This window comes from Dicentrarchus labrax, unplaced genomic scaffold (genome assembly GCF_905237075.1).
Source record: "Dicentrarchus labrax unplaced genomic scaffold, dlabrax2021, whole genome shotgun sequence".
NCBI classification, from domain to species: Eukaryota; Metazoa; Chordata; class Actinopteri; family Moronidae; genus Dicentrarchus; species Dicentrarchus labrax.
This window is the reverse complement of record NW_026136705.1, coordinates 11,940,705-11,960,926: the sequence shown is the minus strand read 5'-3', so window position 1 is coordinate 11,960,926 and position 20,222 is coordinate 11,940,705. Positions and strand designations below refer to the sequence as shown.

At 38.6% G+C, this 20,222-nt stretch overlaps 1 protein-coding gene across 1 annotated transcript; it reads left to right on the top strand.

Annotated features, from left to right (window-relative positions):
- kif4 (kinesin family member 4) lies at positions 1-12,882 on the top strand. The gene is made up of 29 exons (XM_051401867.1): positions 1-192; positions 1,372-1,516; positions 1,674-1,788; positions 2,048-2,238; positions 2,391-2,480; positions 2,749-2,915; positions 3,616-3,710; positions 3,857-3,976; positions 4,399-4,574; positions 4,824-4,885; positions 5,004-5,136; positions 5,387-5,445; positions 5,554-5,659; positions 5,896-6,003; positions 6,254-6,436; positions 6,789-6,892; positions 7,028-7,172; positions 7,965-8,075; positions 8,170-8,253; positions 8,393-8,506; positions 8,923-9,078; positions 9,229-9,326; positions 9,502-9,631; positions 9,739-9,909; positions 10,002-10,298; positions 10,471-10,638; positions 10,910-11,035; positions 11,750-11,866; positions 12,230-12,882. The coding sequence occupies exons 2-29, from the start codon at positions 1,394-1,396 to the stop codon at positions 12,434-12,436; spliced, it is 3,756 nt and encodes a 1,251-aa protein (XP_051257827.1). The 5' UTR covers positions 1-192; positions 1,372-1,393; the 3' UTR covers positions 12,437-12,882.
- The last annotated feature ends 7,340 nt before the right edge of the window (positions 12,883-20,222 follow it).

Below are 20,222 nucleotides of genomic sequence, written 5' to 3'. Positions count from 1 at the left end.
GCAGTAACAACATTCATCCCTTACACATTGGTGTCAGTACACGGGCGGAGGACTAAAGTTAATGTATGAAGTTTAGTTAACCGCAGCAAGTAAAGATTTATTAAGAGTATCCGATATTAGTGCAGGCCATTATCCACAGAAGCGTTGAATGCAGTGATATTTAAACGTGGCCACTGGAGGAAACGTGAGAAGGTAACTTAACGTTAATGTCAACGTCTTGCTAATAACTTCAGCTAACAGCTAACTTTGTTTAACGGTAAACCGACGCCAACTTTAACTTAATCATCGTCTGTCAGCTGGGTTGGACACGGTTAGTGATCACCGATATTGTTTTCAGTTCAATAAAAACTGCGCTCAAAAGGCTGTGAACCACAAAGTTTAGTTGTTGTTTTGCGTGAAGCAGCGATAAAGCTAACTGCAGTCAGACTAACTGAGGGACTTTACAGTTAAACATATGATCCATCTTAAAACTGTATTTCCATAATGACCATAGCTTATTGAACAGCTCGGGTTTGAACTGTCTGAACGGAAGATGGACTGTAGGTTATGATGTCATGGAGCATGTGGACATTTTTTAATCCACTACTGGAAACCACATGAGTATTATTATGTTACTTGTGTTGAGTCATGGTGAACCAACTGTAAAGTGTCTTTGACGTGTTGTGGAGACTCATCTACACACGTTTTAGGTTAGATTTTCCCATTATGTCACTGCTATAATCCTTGCCCCAGTGTTAATCAGTCAGTTGTTTACATTACTCTTAAGGCATATTGTAATTGAAGGTCTGTATTTTACTATATACAACCACTGACACATGAGACTGGTGTTGCTTGTCATTCCTGGTGTATTCTCTGAGCACATTGTGTCTGTTGATGAGATATTAATACACTTGTCCCAGTAATGCACATAATGCCGCACAAATGGATATGACATTTGACCATAATGTACTAAGATCACAAAGTTCAGTATGATTCAATATAGGGATGTCATGGTTTAATATATTTTCAACACAGCACAAGTTGGTAACTTTTAACTTCTATCAGGTTTTGATGTCTTTTTGTTGGACTCATACAATGAAAAGTCAGCATTAACTATTGTTTAGATCTTTTCTGAAATTCATCTCAAATCCTCCTCCAGTATTCATGAAGTACATGTCTGTTGGCATGATGATTCATTATTCACATCAGCAGTGAACAAAAATCCCCTTATTATGAGGATGAGAACCACTGTATCTCAACATCTGCCGTAGCAGTCAGTGCCAACGTGCTTTCATTTAAGTGTTGTCTCTTCTGTCCATGCAAAATATTTGATCATGCCACATTATTGGACTGATATTAATTGACTTCATTATGATAACCTTCTGTTCCTAGGTGTATATTGGAGTCTTGCATCATGACAAATGAGGATGATAAGGTGATCCCAGTGCGGGTTGCCTTGCGATGTCGCCCGTTGGTACCTAAAGAAATCAATGAGGGATGTCAGTGCTGTCTCACGTTTGTGCCTGGGGAGCAACAGGTCTGTGCTCAACAACAGTTACATATATAATATATAGTATATTTTTTCTGTCTGCTTAAGAATATCGTTTTGTATCAAGTCCACTATATGCATGTGGATATAAAGTGGTTTTTAAAATCACTACGCTGTATGTGTAAAAAAAGTTTTTTGTTTTTAGGTGATCGTTGGCACAGAGAAAGCGTTCACCTATGATTATGTATTCGATCCCACTGCTGAACAAGAAGAAGTCTTCAATACGGCTGTGTCCACCTTATTGAATGGGCTTTTCAAAGGTAGCTTTATCTTTTAACATGATGGTTTATTGAATTTAGTAGGGAAATTATTATTTTTTTATTGTTGTTTATTTGTGGTCTTGCTGAAGGGTACTACAGTGGAAGCTGTACTTGCACACAACTGAAAATCACATGATTGTACATTCATTGGAAAAATATAATTAATTTAAAAATGTTAACTAATTATGAAAAAAGCTCTCTTTTCATCTTGTCTTTTGAATCATCTTGCATCCTCATTAAATTGTCTCTTTTTTTGTAGGCTACCATGCCACAGTACTTGCATATGGACAGACGGGCTCAGGAAAGACCTTCTCCATGGGAGGAACATACACATCAGCTCAAGAAAATGATCCTTCAGTCGGAGTTATTCCACGAGTTATCAGAAGGATCTTTGAGGAAAGGGAGAAGAGGACAGACTGTGAATTCTGTCTGGCAGTGTCTTACCTGGAGGTTGGTGGACATGGATTGTTTACACTGTGTAGATAATTTTTTTGAATGTCATTTAGACATTTATTGTGTTCCTTGTCGTCCGGTAAATGTTATTTCATTCCACGATGGCCTTTTTAAAGTAATTTGGTTAAACGTCTTTTTTTTGCTTGTAGATCTATAATGAAGATATATTGGACCTGCTGTGTGCATCTAAAGATAAACCGGGCCTCAGCATTCGAGAAGACCCTAAAGATGGCATTAAGGTGAGTGAAGTAAAGTTAAGAAGTGGTAGTAGTAGTAGTAGTAGTAGTAGTAGTAGTAGTAGTAGTAGTGAAGTAAGTAGATGTAAAGATAAACATCACTAAACTGCATCTGTGTCTAATTTTATACCTCAGTGAGACCTTCTTTTTTTTTTTTCATACATTGTATTAGTGAGAGCTTTTAAAAAAAAAAAAAAAAAAAAATCAGTACACGTTTAAATATAATATAGTGCATTAGATTTAATTTGGTTGAAAATTTGCTGTTTTCCAGATTGTGGGTTTAACTGAGAGGCGCGTGTTCTCTGCCCAAGAAATGGTGGGCTGTCTGGAGCTTGGAAATTCTGCTCGCACCGTGGGGTCCACGGCAATGAACGCTGCTTCTTCCCGCTCACATGCTATCTTCACCATCACACTGGAGCAGCGCAGAGGCAAAGACAAGTCAGTTTGGTGTTTTCTCTCATAATTTGGGCTAATAAAAGTCCCCCTTAACCTCAACATACAACATTTTAAGTGTCACACAGCAAAGCTGTAAGAATGACTCACAGTGATAAACATGCAAAATGCTGTCTGTAGTATGATAAACGTAAATTATAAAGTAAAATCATAAAGACATCTTTATGAATCTGATTTGTATTGCTTTGTATATGTAGGGACACTGTGCTTCAGGTTAACCAGTGCTGATTAACAGTTGATGATGTTTGTGTATTGTATGAGAAGTGATGAAAAAAGCTTTTACAGAGATATTGAGGGACAGCTTAACTTCGTAGAAGAACCTGAAATTATAAAGTACATTTTCATAAACAGGATCCATCATCTAGTGAAAGTCCAAATACATTGCAATAGACAAAGGTCTATAGGTCCACATTAAGTCTAAATTCTAAAAAGACTCTTGTCTAGACTTGACTGTTCTAGACATAATAATTATAATGGTAACATTCATTCTGTAAAAACAGTTTCTTTCCCTGGGTAGTAGTTATATAAGGAGATTTGGATTTATTGCAACCAGCTTTCAAATAAGTTATCTATCCTCATCCTCATTAGACGGGGAAGCCCAGAGGAAGATTGAAGTGTAAAGTTCAATAAATGAATCCAAACTCGGATTAAAGATGCAGTTTGATTGTGTAATCGTTTGTTGCAGAGTCGACTCAGTTGTTTCAAAGTTGCACCTGGTGGATCTGGCTGGTTCCGAAAGGCAAAAGAAAACCAAAGCGGAAGGAGATCGCTTAAAGGAGGGTAAACAAATTATTTACTTGGATAAAAGTTGTCAGTCCTCAGTGTGTATGTGTGTGTCACATACATACATGTGTTGTCTCTTTGTATTGTAAAGGTGTGCTTGATAACAGAATTTCTGTTTTGTTGTTATTCATTTTCATCTGCAGGCATCAGCATCAATCGTGGCCTTTTGTCTTTGGGTAATGTGATCAGTGCCTTGGGGGATGAAAGCAAGAAAAATGCCTTTGTTCCTTACAGAGACTCCAAGCTCACCCGCCTGCTACAAGGTAAGCTTTGATTTTGATGTTCAAAAGTTACTTAGTGGTCATTACAGTGGTCTGATATCTTCCTCACTGTGAGGACCTTCAAACATGAGCAAATCATATTTGGAAAGCATATAGTAGGCATCCTGTTTCGCGTGGCTTTGATTGTCTAATGGAGAGTTATTCATGCCAACATCTGTTCTTTCAGCATGAAATGAAACTTTGTTTTGCTGCTCCATTCATAGCATCATTCACTGGTGATTTGTAATGTTGGTACATGCTGAACGGGATCTGCGTATAGCTTTACTTTTTATTTGGTTCATTCAAAAATGGCAGCATTACTGGCTAATCAAAACAGGCAGGTGTTCGAAGCAGCTCTGTAGTAAATGACTGCAGGATCATTTAACTGAGCGCTTTTGTGAATTGTTTTCTGTTTGTTTTATCAGATTCTTTGGGAGGCAATAGCCACACTTTGATGATTGCATGCATCAGCCCTGCAGACTCAAACATGGAGGAGACCATCAACACACTTCGATATGCTGACAGAGCTCGCAAGATTAAAAACAAACCTATTGTCAATGTTGACCCCAGAGCTGCAGAAATGAACCGTTTGAAACAACAGGTACAGAAAATCTCTTTTCAGTTGACCTCATAATCAGATTTCAAACTGCCATTGAATTATGTAACAATGCTGCAAGGTAAATGTAGTTCACTTACTTGTTTACAAGTTTGAAATGTTTGTTTGTATAGATTACTGTTTAGGAAAGAGATCAGGGATTGATAGACAGAAATTGTATGCTACACACCTTAACTCTTCTATTTAGAATTGAATAAATATAATATAAGTGTCCTGATTCATACACATGTTTAGGTTCAGGAGCTGCAGGTGATGCTACTTCATGCCCGTGGAGGAGTAGCTCCGGTGCTGTCTGGGTAAGACATAAATTTCCCAATAAACCGATGTCCAGCCAGGATGTCAGCTAGATGCATCCCAGGGTACCTATTACCCATAACAAAGAGCCATAATGGTTACTCAGTCCCTCTGTTACAGGTCAGAGTCAGCAGAGAATGCGGCTAAGCTGTTGGAAAGGAACCGCGCTCTGCAGGACGAGAACAATAAACTAAGCAGGGAGCTGAGTGAGGCAGCTGGACAGACTGCCTTCATGTTTGAGAAGATCATTATGGTGAGCCAGACCTTTTAATAACATGTACTAATCCTTCCTCCACAGCTGCTGAAAGCTGATGGGAAAACTGTGACTACAAGTGATCATGTGTTTGTTTGTAGCAATGGGTGGAAAAAGGCAAATTGAAATTGGCATAAAAATAAAACATAAACTAGTAAAAGAAAAAATTATTAAATTGTATTAAATTACAATTATAGCCATTTTTTTGCAACCATTATGTTTATCACAGTGTGTTTGTTTTAATTTATAGACAGAACAAGCAAATGAGAAACTACAAAGCAAACTGGAACAACTGCAGCACCATGCAGCGTAAGTTCACAAAGGCATGGAGCCAGGAGGGCTTCATGATTCAGCTGTTTCTTGTTGACTGCTGCAATGATCATACTGAGCCACACTCTTTGTTTACCTTTGTTTCAGATGTACAGTGGATCTTGAGAAAGTGTTGGAGACACTGGAGGACCAGGAGTTGAAGGAGAACGTTGAGGTTATGAGGAACCTGCAAGACATCATCTTGGAGCTTAAGGTACACAAGTCGGCTTACATTGTAAGGCATCAAAAGAAATATGCATTGAACATTATGTTTGACTTTTTATTGACTAAATTGATTAATTTGGTTATAATTAATGTGATACTACAAATATTTTTTGGTTGTTCTATAAGAACATATGTAGCGAGTGGAACAAATTTGACTCCAGCACTGTTGATTTAGATGTTCATAATAGTGAATTTCATGGTTTTATGGTTTGTTTGTTTTCTAAGAATGAGAGCGCAGGCATCGCTGCCTCCATAGATGCTATGGCTGCTGGAGAGGATGGACCGGAGGCATCTGGTAATGGCAGCAAAAATTCAGCAGATGAGTCCTCATCAGTACGTTTTTAATTTTGTTCTCTTTATGTTTAAATTGATTTGAGATTTCTGCAGTGCTTTCCATTACAGTAAACATGCACATTTTACCCTTTTTTTAATAAGATAATGATATTCAATATATATATTTTAATCAAACATACTGGAGTAACATGTTCCTTGTCTTGCACACACTGTCTTTCTCCTCAGCTCTTATTTTATTTCTGGACCAACTGTAAAGTAAAATGTTTGTCACCTCTAACACATTAAACAGGATGCCACTGCCATCGCTGGTAAAGAGTCTCCGGAGGGCTTTACAACCCACCATGCACTGCGACAGGCCCAGCTCTCCAAGGAACTGATTGAGCTGAACAAAGTGTTGAGCTTGAAGGAAGCTTTTGTGAGGAAAATGTGCCAGAATGACACCCAGTTGGAGCCGATGCAATCGGAGCACCAGGTGAGAGGATTTTGTATCCATTTTTTACATTACATAACATAAACATTAAAATCACTTAAATTTCAGTTTGACTTAGTGTTATTATTTTGGAGAATTGTATTAATTGTACATTTGTGTATTTGTGTTGTTTATGACCTTTTTGTACTTACTGAATTTTTTCAACATGTGTATTTGAAGTGTTTCCAATATCAACATGAGCGATGTAGTGTGGTGTGTATAATAACACCTGTGGTACTAGGTTTCGGTGAGAGTTGAAATGTGTTAAAGCACAGTCTTTTTGTGAGTTTGTGTTAATCATGAGTGTTTTCAAAAATATTGTAAGTTTTAATCTTCTGTGCATTTTGCCCAACAGAAAAATGTCCATAGTCTACAGACAGCGGTGGATTTGCTGCAGAAGGAGAAAGAGGACCTGGTTTTTGCACTTCAGTCTGCAAAGAAAGACACTAACCAGGCTAAGTAAGAAACACTTTTTGGGTTGTGGCTGTATTAATTTTTATAAAGTTCATTTGTTTTTAACATGAAAGTAAAGTAATCACATAAGCCTTCACCCTTCACTTCCTTCTTTATCTGACATGCACCACCTTTTTTTAGGCTTAGTGAGCAGCGGAGGAAGAGACTGCAGGAGCTTGAGGGACAGCTTGTAGACATGAAGAAGAAGCTTCTCGAGCAGTCCAAACTGCTGAAACTCAAAGAGTCTTCCGTTCAGAAGGTTGGCAAGCTCATGCAGGAAATACAGGTAACCAGTGATTTTCTTTACTGTCATTGAGCCCTTTGATGGTGAGGGTTGCATTGTGTATGTTAGGTTTAAACACTAAATACCAGTTTAGTTGCAGTTCTTTCTTTCTAATATTTTCATTCCATAGATATTGACAGAGGGTTACTTTTTTTTAGTCTTTAACCAACAGAGAAATACATTTTATGTGAAGTATAAAACGCCATCTTGTGGCCCATCCCTCATGGGATTATAAAGCACCTTCATGTGAAATGTATGTTCATGTGCTATAAACTACAGTGAATCAGGTTTCACATCCTGCACTTTTCCTCAGAAACCCAACAGGTTTGAAGATCTGATGTTGATAAGTATTAACATAATCTAATCAGATATTCAGAAACTGAACCCCTAATATTAAAAAAATTATGTTACTTTGCAAAAAATTATAGTTATAATTATCGTATACTGGTAGTTATAAACTGTGTACATGAACAAATGATACCATCATAGAACTTGGGTCAAAAACTCAATAATATTAAAATATATTTGTTAGTCTATTCTTTTAATGTCACATATGAAGTACCAATGACAATAAATCATTGATCTATTTGGTCATTCACTCGAGTATATAGAACATTGGAGAAGTAATAATTTACAATACAATAATTTGTAAATATCTATCTCTATCTCTATCTCTCTCTCTCTCTCTCTCTTTGCACTGAGTTGGAGTAGAGCATTGCTAATATTTAATACTACTTGTGACACGCATAAGGATCAGATGCCAAATCCAAGCACATTAACACTGTGTTCTCACAGGCCATGAAGGGCCAGCGTACACAGCTGATGAGGCAGATGAGGGAGGACTCTGAGAAATTCAGACAATGGAAGAGCAAGAAGGACCGGGAGGTGCTGCAGTTAAAGGAGAAGGTATGTGAAAACCAAGTTCTTCTCGAGACACTGAAGGACATTTGGTTTGACCGACATTTTATTCACAAATTGCCTTATTTTATCTGTTTTACAGGACCGTAAACGGCAGTATGAGTTGCTTAAACTTGAGAGGGATTTCGAAAAACAGGCCAATGTTCTGCGTCGTAAAACTGAGGAGGTGAGGCCTCTTGGTCTGTTGTCTGTCTCAACATAAGTTCATTATATTTTATATTTTAAATATTAGGCTAATGTCAAACTGTTAATCTGTATATGGAAATTATTTCAAGCAGCTTATTACAAGTTTTTTCCCCCTACAGGCTGCAGCGGCAAACAAGCGGCTAAAAGATGCCCTACAAAAGAGAAGTGAGGTAGCAGAGAAACGCAAAGATACCCATAACAGAGGAATGGAGGGAGCTGCTGCAAGAGTTAAGGTAGTAAAACTTGGCTGGTGGGCTGTATGTGGTCTACTAGACTTAACCAAGTCAAAGCAACTATTATTTATTATTTCTAGGGAGGCACAATATATCTGTGGACAATGTATTATTGGAAGATAAGAAAATAAAATTATTACTTTATGAACTAGGAGCGACACTTTAAAACGGATTCTGAGTGGCGATTTTACCTTTCTGCCTTTCCCCTTTTTTCTCCTCTGCTCTGTGTCGGTGCTGGTTGACAACTAAGTTATCAAACACATGTTGAACAAGCAGAACAGACTAGTAGAAATGTGACAGACTGATAGTCCAGAACAAAATAAATAACAGTGTTGTTGTCCACATGTAAACATACCCAACAGTGTCAGACAATGAGAACTTTGTTCCCCTAACTCTGACTGTATTCTTGTGATCAGACATGGTTTCTCAATGAAGTGGAGGTGATGGTCAGCACAGAGGAGGCCCGGCGCCACCTCAATGATCTGCTGGAGGACAGAAAGGTCTTGGCTCAGGAGATCAACCACCTCAAGCAGCAGATAGAGGCAGGGGATCGTCCTGCGGCCAAAATCAGGGTGAGATGTACTTTTTTTTTTTTTTTATGTTAAGCACACTCACTTATGAGAATAGGCAAAAAGTTGAGAATAAATGAGACATCCAGTGCACTGACAAAGTAGAAATATTAGAAAGAATCAATCTTTTGCTTTGTGGGTCCCTCCATGCAGCGTCGGACATTGATTATTTCTGAGCTGGAGACCCAGGGGGCGTTGGAAACACCTCTGACCAAACAGGTGGAGAACCTGGAGACAGAGATGGACCTCAGGTGAGTCCGACAAAGCAGCTCAGCTATATGTGCTTTTATTTATGTCAGGTCATTGTGACTCTTAAAAAACAGATCAGTTTTACAAAGCTATCTATAGGCAACACAGAATTGATTTAGTACCTTATTGCAGGAATTGTTAAGATTTGTAGATTTGTATTTGTTTTAATCTTAACAGGAATGCCCAGATAGCTGACCTTCAGCAGAAAGTTCTCGTCGCAGACAGTGAGGGCCGACTGAAACAGCGCATAGACGGTATCACAAGCATAGTCGAAGCCAAGTCTGCCCTTAGGGTCCTGATGTCTGAGGTGAGCAAATGCTAATACATTATTTTACACTCACAAGTGTGTTAAATAAGTAATAGTACATCAATTAGTTGAGCTTTGTATTTAAAAAAAGAATCCTTTTTATTTAGCTGGTGTCTACTAAAATAGCCAATGCTAAGCTGGAGAGCGAAGTCAAACAGGAGAAAGGGAATGCACAAGATTTAAGGAGGATGGTGGCTGAGGAGAGAAATGTGATGTCAACCATGGACATGGAGCACCAGCAGCAGTTGGTGGAACTAGAGCAGAGACATCAAGAGAAGGTGCTCATAGCTTTTACTCAAATACCAATTTGTATATCTTTTCAGAGGTACATGCATATTTATGAAATATTGCTTTTTTTTCTCTGTTACAGGTCCTTTATCTACTTAACCAGCTACAGAACAAACCCATTGGTGGAGAGTCAGACGAAACAAAGAAAGATGAGGACAGTTCAAAGGAGAAGGAGCTTCTCCAGCGCATCAAAGTTCAGGAAGAAGAGCTTGAAAAGCTGCGAGAACTAAGTGAGCAGAACCAGAAACTGGTGGAGCAGAATGAGCAATACAGACAGAAAGTCTCATTGCTTCACCTGGCAAGTGGGAAGAAAATCCTTGTGCCTACGACCAACAATGAAAACAGCCCAGATGACTCGTTTGACTACGTTCCTCCAAAGGTAAGTTGTTGCAGATATTCAACTTCCTGTTCGTTGTATGTATTTATACAACGTTACTTCAGGACCAACACACCTTTGATGTGATGTGAGATGAGATGTAGATGTAAGATTCTCAGAAGTATAATATTAATTTTAAAGTCCAAGTGTATTGATTTTTCCTTTGCTTATGTAGCCTAAAGGGAAGCGCTTGACCACAGCTAAAGCGCCACTGAATATGGCAATCAACATCGAGGAGATAATGTCTCCCAGTGAGGATGAGAATGATGAGGAAGAGGATGAGTGGCGTCCTGAGAAACCTGAGAAGGGACGCAGAAACTCAAAGAAACCAAAAGCAACTGGGGTAAGACGGGGTTTAGGATTGGGATTAAACCAGTAAATTCATAGAGCCTGACAGTCTGCAGTCTTCACAAATCATCATCATTGTTCAGAGCTTTAAGTAAATGTTGTAAATCTGAAAGCTTGTTACATCTCTTTAAAGGGAACTTAGTAATGAACCTGCATTACAAATCTGTATGTATTGTTGTAATAATACAACGTTTTTAGAATCCGGTTAGTCGCATTGCTTATGAACAAAGAAATGCCTTGATGCTTAGTAGATTATCTTTCTTAAGTGTGCATGTAAAGGTCGCTGTGGCAACAAGCAGTGCAGGTGCCGCAAAGGAAAGATGAGCTGTGGGGAGAACTGCCAGTGTGATCATGAGAAATGTCGGAATATGGACAACCAGCCGCCTGTGGAGGTAAGTTAGCTAATGATTTTCAGCGATCTACCGATAACATCGTTATCGTAGGTGGCGCTATTAAGAGGCTAGAATTAACACTGAAACCAGCTTCCTCAAGTAGCTGTATAGTGCTGTCAGTATTACGCTGATATGAGTTTAGTAGAGTAGTTTGAAGTAATATGGCTGATCTGGAAACTGTGCTGACTTTGTTGAGTTTTATGTGGCCTCTGCTGTATTATATTCTCTCTCTTTGAAGTTGTATCTGATCGGCTGCTGATGTGTTTGACTCTTAAGCTGTTGGTCTGGGTAGACTAACGTGCTGTTTTAGGGCCACTCAGTAAAATGTTTTTGAGGTGGTCTCTGTCAAGTTTGCCTCTACCCACCCTGGTCTGGTCAGCGCCTACTGTATCTAGCATTATCGGCTTATTACTCGCTTACACACACAAACACCTTTTTCATTTGCGTGTGTGTATGACTGTAATGTTCATTTGTGTGAAGAATGATAATCAGAAATTTGATTTAACTGGGAGTGAAAGGCTCACAGTTGAGAAGGTTTATGATGAAATGTATTTATTCATCATTGGGAATCTGTCCAGTCAGATTTGGCTTTCATTGGCAGAAATTCTTGTTTTGCTGTGTTTGAAGGATTCTTCTTCTGGATTCTTTTATGAAAGTACAGATCAATAGGCATTGTTCTCAGTTTTGGCCTTTTTTTTTTTTTTTTTTTTTCAGGACGTAAGTCAGACAGAAAGTGTTTCCAGAGACTCCGTGTCTCTACAGGATCCCACATCCGGCAGCCCTGACAACACTACATTCTTCAAGCCGCCATCTTGTACACCCACGAAGAAGGTAAGCTGGCTCCTTCTGAACACTACAATACAAGGTGTAATCATTCATGTGGTGGCCCAGGTGAACGATCGGCATGTTATGTAGATGTTAATGCTCATACATGCTGCATGTTGATACATTTAATCAGTTTAAAATCCATCCTCTTAATGATCGATCTGTCACTACTTTATTATTCCTGTTAATTCAGGCAAACACATTTCACAAAGATCCAACCAGGGACCTGGCAGTGAAATGTAATCACTGTTAGGACTGTAAATATGTCCTTTGACACGTAGTATCTGGCCTACAGTGCTTGGTATAACTGGAACCATACAAGGATGTAATGCAGAGCTAACACCACTGTACTAATGTGCACTTTCGTAGGTGCTAAAGGAAATCGGAGACATGGGACATGCCACTGCAGACCTGAAGTTGGTCAGGAAACCTAGCCTGCCAGAGGAAGAGGAGGAGGATGACTATGATGAGGAGGACAGAACAACAGTCAGCTTCCTCAAGAAGAAGAAAAGACTCCTGACAAGTTTTCAGAACAGTTTTTTCTCTGGATGCACTCCTATCAGAGAGGAATCTTAATCAGTACAGAGCAGGGTAGGGCTTTTACATTAGGTGTCTGTATGTGTTTAAATGTTGTCAAGTCTTTTTATATGTGCCTAAACTGTTGTGTACTGTAACTTGAAAGTAGCTGTTGATTCTAAAACACTTTGTTTTCTGTAGAGGATAACAAAAGGACTGTGAATAGCATTGAATCCTTTACTGGAATTCACAATGAAATGATCGAGAAACCTGTAAATAATATTGTAGTTTAACGTAGTATGTGATATTTCCTTTAAAGTAAGACTAAATTTACTTTGCTCATATGTAAAATCAGTAGTCCATCAATCTACAGTCAAGCAAATCTTAGTACAATTCAACACACCATTAGAACACAATGTCTCGGGGCGCAACCTTTAGGTTTTTCACTGTTTTTACTATCAGAGCTGAATAAAGTCTTGCAGTCAAATCTTGTTTTTAAAGAACAACATACTGTTTTTGTTTTTGTTTTTTGTCTGAATGTGTATTAGTGTTTAAAATCTCAGCATCACATGGAAAATAATTTATTTCATTCATTAGCCTGTTTTGATTAATGTTCTACTTTGGACCCATTGCTCACTTTCATTGCAGTTTCTTAGCAGCAGTTCATCTTCAGTGGAAAGGTTTTTGACATGGAAGAAATCAATCTTAACGGAAACACTGACCTAATATAATGCTAATCCAAATTTGTACTTTTTGGTAAGGTTTTAGAACTGAATATAAAGCACTCACATGTCTTGCTAACAAATCCCACAAATTCTATGAAGAACAAAAAATAATGCAGTTGTCTGCTGCATGAAAATATCCATTTTCTCCTTCCATCAGTTGGTTTCTATAATGACTGCAAAGCCTGAAGCTTTGATGTCAAGAATTTTAATAGATTTAGCTGTCAGTGGATCTTTTTTTCTTATGTATTTCTGTCACATCTGTTTTGTGCCTATTTGGGTTAACAGTCTGCTCCTCAGTTTGATTCAGATGCTTTCTGGGAGATTTCCTTCAGGTGGAATTATGAGCACAGGACTCAGTGTTCGACACAAGCATTTCTTGACACACGATCAGTAGTCCATGACATTTTGGTGAGCGACCTTTTTATATGTTCCACACGGTTTTTAGTATCCGATGAATAAAACTGCAGTTCATATACAACTAAGTTGTGTCTGTATGTAATTACTGAATGCTTAAGATCACATGTTTTTAACTGTTTAACTTTGAAAACCAATTTATTTTTGTTTATACGCCGAACATTTGATGGTTCCAGTGATTTAATGATTTGTTGCTGTTCTGTTTTTATAATTTTTTATAAATTAATATATTTGGGATTGTGGACATTTGTGATGGGAACGTCCCATTAGAGCCTGCCCAATACTGGATTTTTGAAGTCTAAACAGAAACCTGATACGACTGATATTCGTTTTTGCACATGTGTTTTGAGTAGGGCAGTGTTTTTGGTTTGTCAGTTCTGCGCTATAATGAAAACATACCTATGAATATTATGTTCCATTTCTGCCAATAGAGCCTCCTAAACGTTACACACTGGACCTTTTAAACTTCATTATTAAAGAATTATGACCAAGATATGTACCGACGGGAGAATTTCCAGTTGAAGATTAAACTCCTCGCTCCTTACTGGAGTCATATTAGTGGGTACACTGTTTCTAAATTGCATATTTTTGGCGTTTCTGTGCTGCAAATTTTGTTACCTACTGACTGATGTGTGCAGATAACTCATTTTGATGGTGCCTTAATATCTCTGTGGCCTTCCATTTTAAAACGGATCACGATGAAGCATCGTCAGGCTGTTTGGGTTTGACTGCGCTGATAATAACGGCAATAAAGAGGTCATTTTCTTTCGTACCTTTTAGCTGCTCTTGAAGGTTCTCCGGGGTCTCTGAGGAAAATTGCAGATGTACAAGGGTGCCTCATGTCCCGAGTCTGCCCCTGAGGTCTCCTGAGGCCTCATACACACCGCCTCCACAACTGGTGCCTGAGGACCAGTGGCTCCACGTTCTCCTAGACTATAGAGCTCCTCGGCTGGCAAACAACTCCTTAAGAACACAAAAGGTAGTTTAACCACAGCGTGTATTGTAGAGTAGGAAATCTCAATCACTTAAGAGACTGTGATGTGATGGCTTCTGGGTGTGAGTGCCAATAAGCTCTACATGAGCACGCTGTTGAACCCTTTTAGCAGCTGTTCATTTTTTAAATTATTTTCAATTATAAACATTAACCTCTAATGTCCTCCAGTGGAAAACTAAGTTATAGGTAAACTAGTTTTTTTTATCAAGCAGTTGAGGTGGCAGTTAGTATGACTTTTACTGCCTTACAGCACGAGGAGATTATAATATACCTGTGGGGGGTTCCAAGGTGTCACTACCCAGCCTGCACTTTATTCTGGAACAAAAACTCTCCACCTGGTAGCATTTGAAATCACTGCCAATTCTTCTCCAAACATTTTCACCTAATCAACAGCAGACGACGGTGCTCTGAGCAGGGGACATTTTTGCCTGTGATGGCTGCTTTCCCAGGCCAAAGACAAAGCTGTATTGTTCGACTGAACAATTTGTTTATTGATTTTTCAGATAAAAAGCAAAGCACATTCAGACTTCAGACGAACAATAACAGTAAAGATATTTTACCAGAATACATGAGGAAGAATACACGAGTGGCATATTACAGATTCAAGCATGAAAATAAATCCACTGGATGGGTATGAGTAAGCCAGTCTGAAAGTGAAGCAGCAGAGAAAGCAGGCACATCTGGTTTAAGAGGGGAGAGATTTCATCAAGCCTCTGGGAAATATATTCTGGAGACTCCATGAATACAGAAAAAAATAATAATTTAGTCTAAATAACAGCGTTGTGGGACAGCGGGATGTAAGAGAGGTCGCTTCCAGTTGATGAGAATCTCTCTCTCAGCCAGGAGAGCTGAGGAGGCAAAGGCTTTGTTCAGGACTTCCGAAATAGTGTCTGTAACAAAGGGCCTCTGCTCAGGAGGTTACACTGAGCCAGAGGCCTGCTGCTGTTGCAATGCATTCTGGTCACCAATAGAGGTCAGAATACATATCAAATGCTTGATGAACATCCATGTCATTTCCCAGTACCAAGGTTTATTTCTGCTGTTGTATATGAGCTGTGTAGATCATTACTGAACCTCGCTGTATCAAACAGTATCCACTGCGGTTTGACAGCTGTAAACTCTCCTCAGCAGAGACCCAGAAGGCTTTATTAAGGCTCCAACTTTCCCACATTTGATGATTTATGTGTAATGATGATCAAGAAATAAAACCTCGAAAAGAATATGAAATTAGATCTTAACCAGCAATTAGGATATGTCTGACAGGAGCCGAGATGAAGGCTTGATTCTCATTTGAAAGCAAGGAAGGGAAAAGTGTTAGAGGATTTTCATTTGTACAGTATTTAATATTTATTACGTTTCACAGTGAGTCCATAGCACGCTGCGCAGTAGGTTTATGTGTATAAAATTTTAAAGATTCAAATAAATAACTCCTAAAGTTACAAACTATATTTCCCTTATAGAAGTGTCATTATATCTTTGTAAATGCCATTCTGTCAGTGTCAACAGCCATAGTTATATTAGCACAGTGTAATACTGTTAGTACTTTTGATTCTATTCCTTTCATTTCACCTCCTAGTTACATGTATGAGATTTCTTTGTACAGATTTGTACATTTTGGCTGGGGGCTACTCCACCTTAGTCAGCTTCTACTAATCACCCTCTTCAGTATCGTGGTTTTAAGATAGGGGGCGGTGCTGATATTTGTAGTGTGTACTTGTATTTGCAGATAGATGAAATAAGAGAACTCCAAAGGAAAAGCATCAATTATGTGTATGTAGATAATTTAAAATGATTTTTTTTTTTGCAAAATCATAAAGATTAATGTAACTGTTTGCAGTTCTGATTCACTGTGTATATTTTAAATAGTGCAAATATGAAGTGCTGGGCTGGGTATTAGCAAGCTGTATACTAAAACTCTAGCACAAATGTTGGTTTATGAGACTTAAATATGGATTAGAATCTGCTGTGCACTGGACAGCACAGATACAGCAAAGTGCAGTTTCTAACATTATTATTATTTTATCTCGAATATTTCTCAGTGTTGGAAAGTTATCACCATGAAACAGCTTGTTCTTTAGACCCCCAAAACTAACAAATGCTATTAAAAGATTACAGACAAGTCAAAAATATAACTGAATATATTATTAAAAAATCTTGTTAGTTAAATAATTAAAGTGCAGTGTAAAGAAATATACTCTCCCAATGGAGTGAAGAATAGCTTGCTAGATTCACTTTAAACATTTGCAGTTAAACACACTGAGCTCCAGCATTTTCAGCTTGCTACTTAGCTACTCATAAAAGTACAGCAGCCAGTGTACGTAATGTTACACTTACACTACTTGTAAGTTTGCTTCTATCTTCATAACATTATCTTTATGAGCATGTCTCTTGTCTTAATCAAGGATCACAATGAAAATAATGAGTTCAAATAAAAGGAGTTCACTGTGAACTCCTCCAGTGAAAAGGAAATAGGAGTTCTGCAGGTTGAACCCTGATGGAGAGAAATAGTGTGAATCCAAAATGGGGCAAATATTGTAGATCCGTGTTAAAGGCCTGATGAACTGCACAGATATTTTAAAACCTTTGAAAACTTGCCTTTGTTTTTTTCTACAACATTAAATATGTCTGACATTGTACTCTGGTCCACAAAACAAGTGGCCCTTCTGGAGTTGGCGGTTCCCTGGGAGGAACGGACTGAGGAGGCACATGAACACAAGCCTGAAAAATATCAGTCCCTCATCTTTGAAAATCAGCAGAGGGGGTCGAGAGCCTGGAACCTCCCGGTGGAAGTTGGTTGCAGTGTCTTTCCAGGGCCTTCACTCTGGAGAGCATTGGAAATCCTTCGGGTCAGAGGGGCACAACCAGGCTGGCAGAGGAGAGGGAGGGCAGGGTTATGTGGTGAGACATGAGGGACTGAGGGCATGGTTCCAGGAAGCTGGTTATACTGTCTGTGTACTGTTTGTGGGCCAATTGATGAAACACCAGTGAGGGGGGTGCCCAGTTAAAAACCCTATGAAGTCACAAAGGTCCGACCCACAAGGCTCTGCCCTAGGATGATGGAAGGGCAACGGAAGAGAGCAGTTTTTTTTATCGTCTGAAGGTTAGACCATAAAAGTTGTGAAATAATAGCCTAAAGATAACTTTACATTGATGCTTTGATGCATGCTCCCAAAACCCTCCTAGCAAGTTCAGTTTTTGGACCTCTGAATTTCTACTCGAATACAGCAATGCTGGTGATGTATTCCTAAACAACAGCATCTCTGTATTAAAACACTGTTTCTAACGGTATTATTTTTTTAAAAGGTTAACACTAATCTACTTCATCGTGAATGCATGGGTGTGGTTTAATCCAACTAACAATAATCAAACAACCCAGAAGATTAGATTCAAATATTGTTAACTCCTGATTGGTGTCCAAACCAGCAAAAAGTGACAGAGAAAGACAGAAATCTCTCAATAAATGAATAAAAACTGTTCCAAAAAGAGCCAGAAAATGGCTGTTCTTATATCTGTCATATAGGATCCCATTACTCATAGTTAGAAGGTGATTGAGAATATACATTTTCAGGGCCTTTAAACACAGGCAGTCCTCTCACTGCAGCTTACTGAAAGTAGTTTTTTCAGATACAACTACCTGATGGTGGTGGATGGTCATTGAGACACGGGATCTCATTCTCAAGAGAGACCTGCAAGACAACAGCAGCAATGCAACACAAAGTTAGAGACAGACAGGACGTTCAATACAGAGACAAAATTAAAAAAAAATCATAAAAGTGCCAAAGTGGTAGTCAGATTTTAAATACCATGTACAGGAGTGAACACCCTCTCTCGCGATTTTCATAAAAGTATTTTAAACAGTTCAAATATCATCTGTTACACTGATTTCTCTAGACTTAATGTTAAAAAGTTCAAACCAGGCATCCATGTTTTCTCTATATGTGAGAAACATAGTCATCAGATATGTGAGCCCTGACTGTGTGAAGCAGAAATGTGTCTGAAGCTTTGAAGTAGCTGGAAAAGTGGACATCTTTGTGTTGTCACATGTTTGTCATGTAATAGCTTTGAAAAAGCTTGCATACTTTTTCTTTTGATCTCGTGCTTCTCGGGTAAAATTAGCATAACTGGACCAAAGTCCTGCATGTAAAACTGGGAGGAAAATATACAAAAAGCTAAAAAGTAAAGTTTGAAATATGTAATAGAGGGAATTACAGCATTAGCGAACCTCTCTTTAAAGCTCGATAGACATAAAACACAACATAAAAGTAAAGAAAAGGGAAGTAACAGACTGAATCCAGAGATTGTTTTAACATTAAATAAGTAAATTGAGCTTAAAAAAAAAAACGAATATCAACCACCTTAATCGAGTCAATCATTTCTGAAATGAGATCAAGACAAGATCAAGCTCAGCTAAGATTCGAGGGCCGCCTGTGACCTTGTGCACAAGATAATTTCATGCTCAGCAGATTGATGTTGTTATCTGATCTAAATTGCAGCAGGAGTTATTATGACCCTCAAACGCTGTCGATTCAAAGGAGCAAAAATCGGCTTTATCTGTGTGGCAGATTAATGCTGTGCACATATTCTCTCTCTTAGAGACACTGGACTCTGCACTCAGGCATACCAATCCCTTGAACTTATGAGATAAGATAGCCCAAGTTTATGAATAAAAGAGAAGGCATAACATGTAAGAAAAACGCTATTACTTAGAAGAAAAATGTCTATTTCACTATACATATTCAACTTTTTTGACTATGTTAAAGAAGTTTGTGCTTCAGTCGCAGAGTGAGCAGCATAAAACTGTGATTCTGATGAGGAAATGTCCACTAGGACAGAAAGATGGCGGAACAACAGCGTTTCCTGCTCATAAACATTCTGTTTCATTATGAATCTGTTAACTTAAAAGATGTTTGCTCCTTTTAGATCACCAGATAGCATCTCTGCTATTTTCCAGGCACTCCTCTAACAGATCAGCGGGGAAAGATATTAAGATGATATCCACGACAGAAGAGTCAGATCCACAAATCTCGGGGTACATCAGAGTAAAATATAATGGACTGATGCTGGGAGATAGGAGAAAGATAGAAGCTCCTTTAAACCAGCAAAACAGTAAACTTTAATGTTTGTCCAATACTTTACTACCAGTACTTTGTGTCACATGTCATGAATCAGTTTACAGTTGCCCTAAAGTTAAAGAATTACATATCTGGTATCATTCAGGGTCCTTTGTTGTAACTTAATCTGTATTCAATGATAAAAAAGCTTTCCTGCTCTCAGTTTACTTACTACAATTGTTATTCCCACATTATTCATAATTTGTAAGCGTCAAAGTGCACTCTGCACCCTTTTAAACACACCGTTCAATCAGCCTTTTATTGTGCTTTCCTTCACTCTTGCACTGTGACTGCAGTCCACAGTCTTTTTGCTTCCTCCTCTACTATTGCTTCATAGCCCCGAGGTTCCTATCTGCTTATTGCAGTAAAGGTGCATAGGTGTGTGTGTGTGTGTGTGTGTGTGTGTGTGTGTGTGTGTGTGTGTGTGTGTGTGTGTGCGTGTGTGTGTGAAAGATTAGGCTCACGTGCTGACACTTCAGCACATCTTGCTGTAGCGTGTGTCATTTACACCAAAACACAAAAAGCAGAGGGAGTATCTTTCCACTCATTTTCTCCACCGTTATGGTTGATAAGTCGCTGGCTCTTTTACTATGTAAATCTCA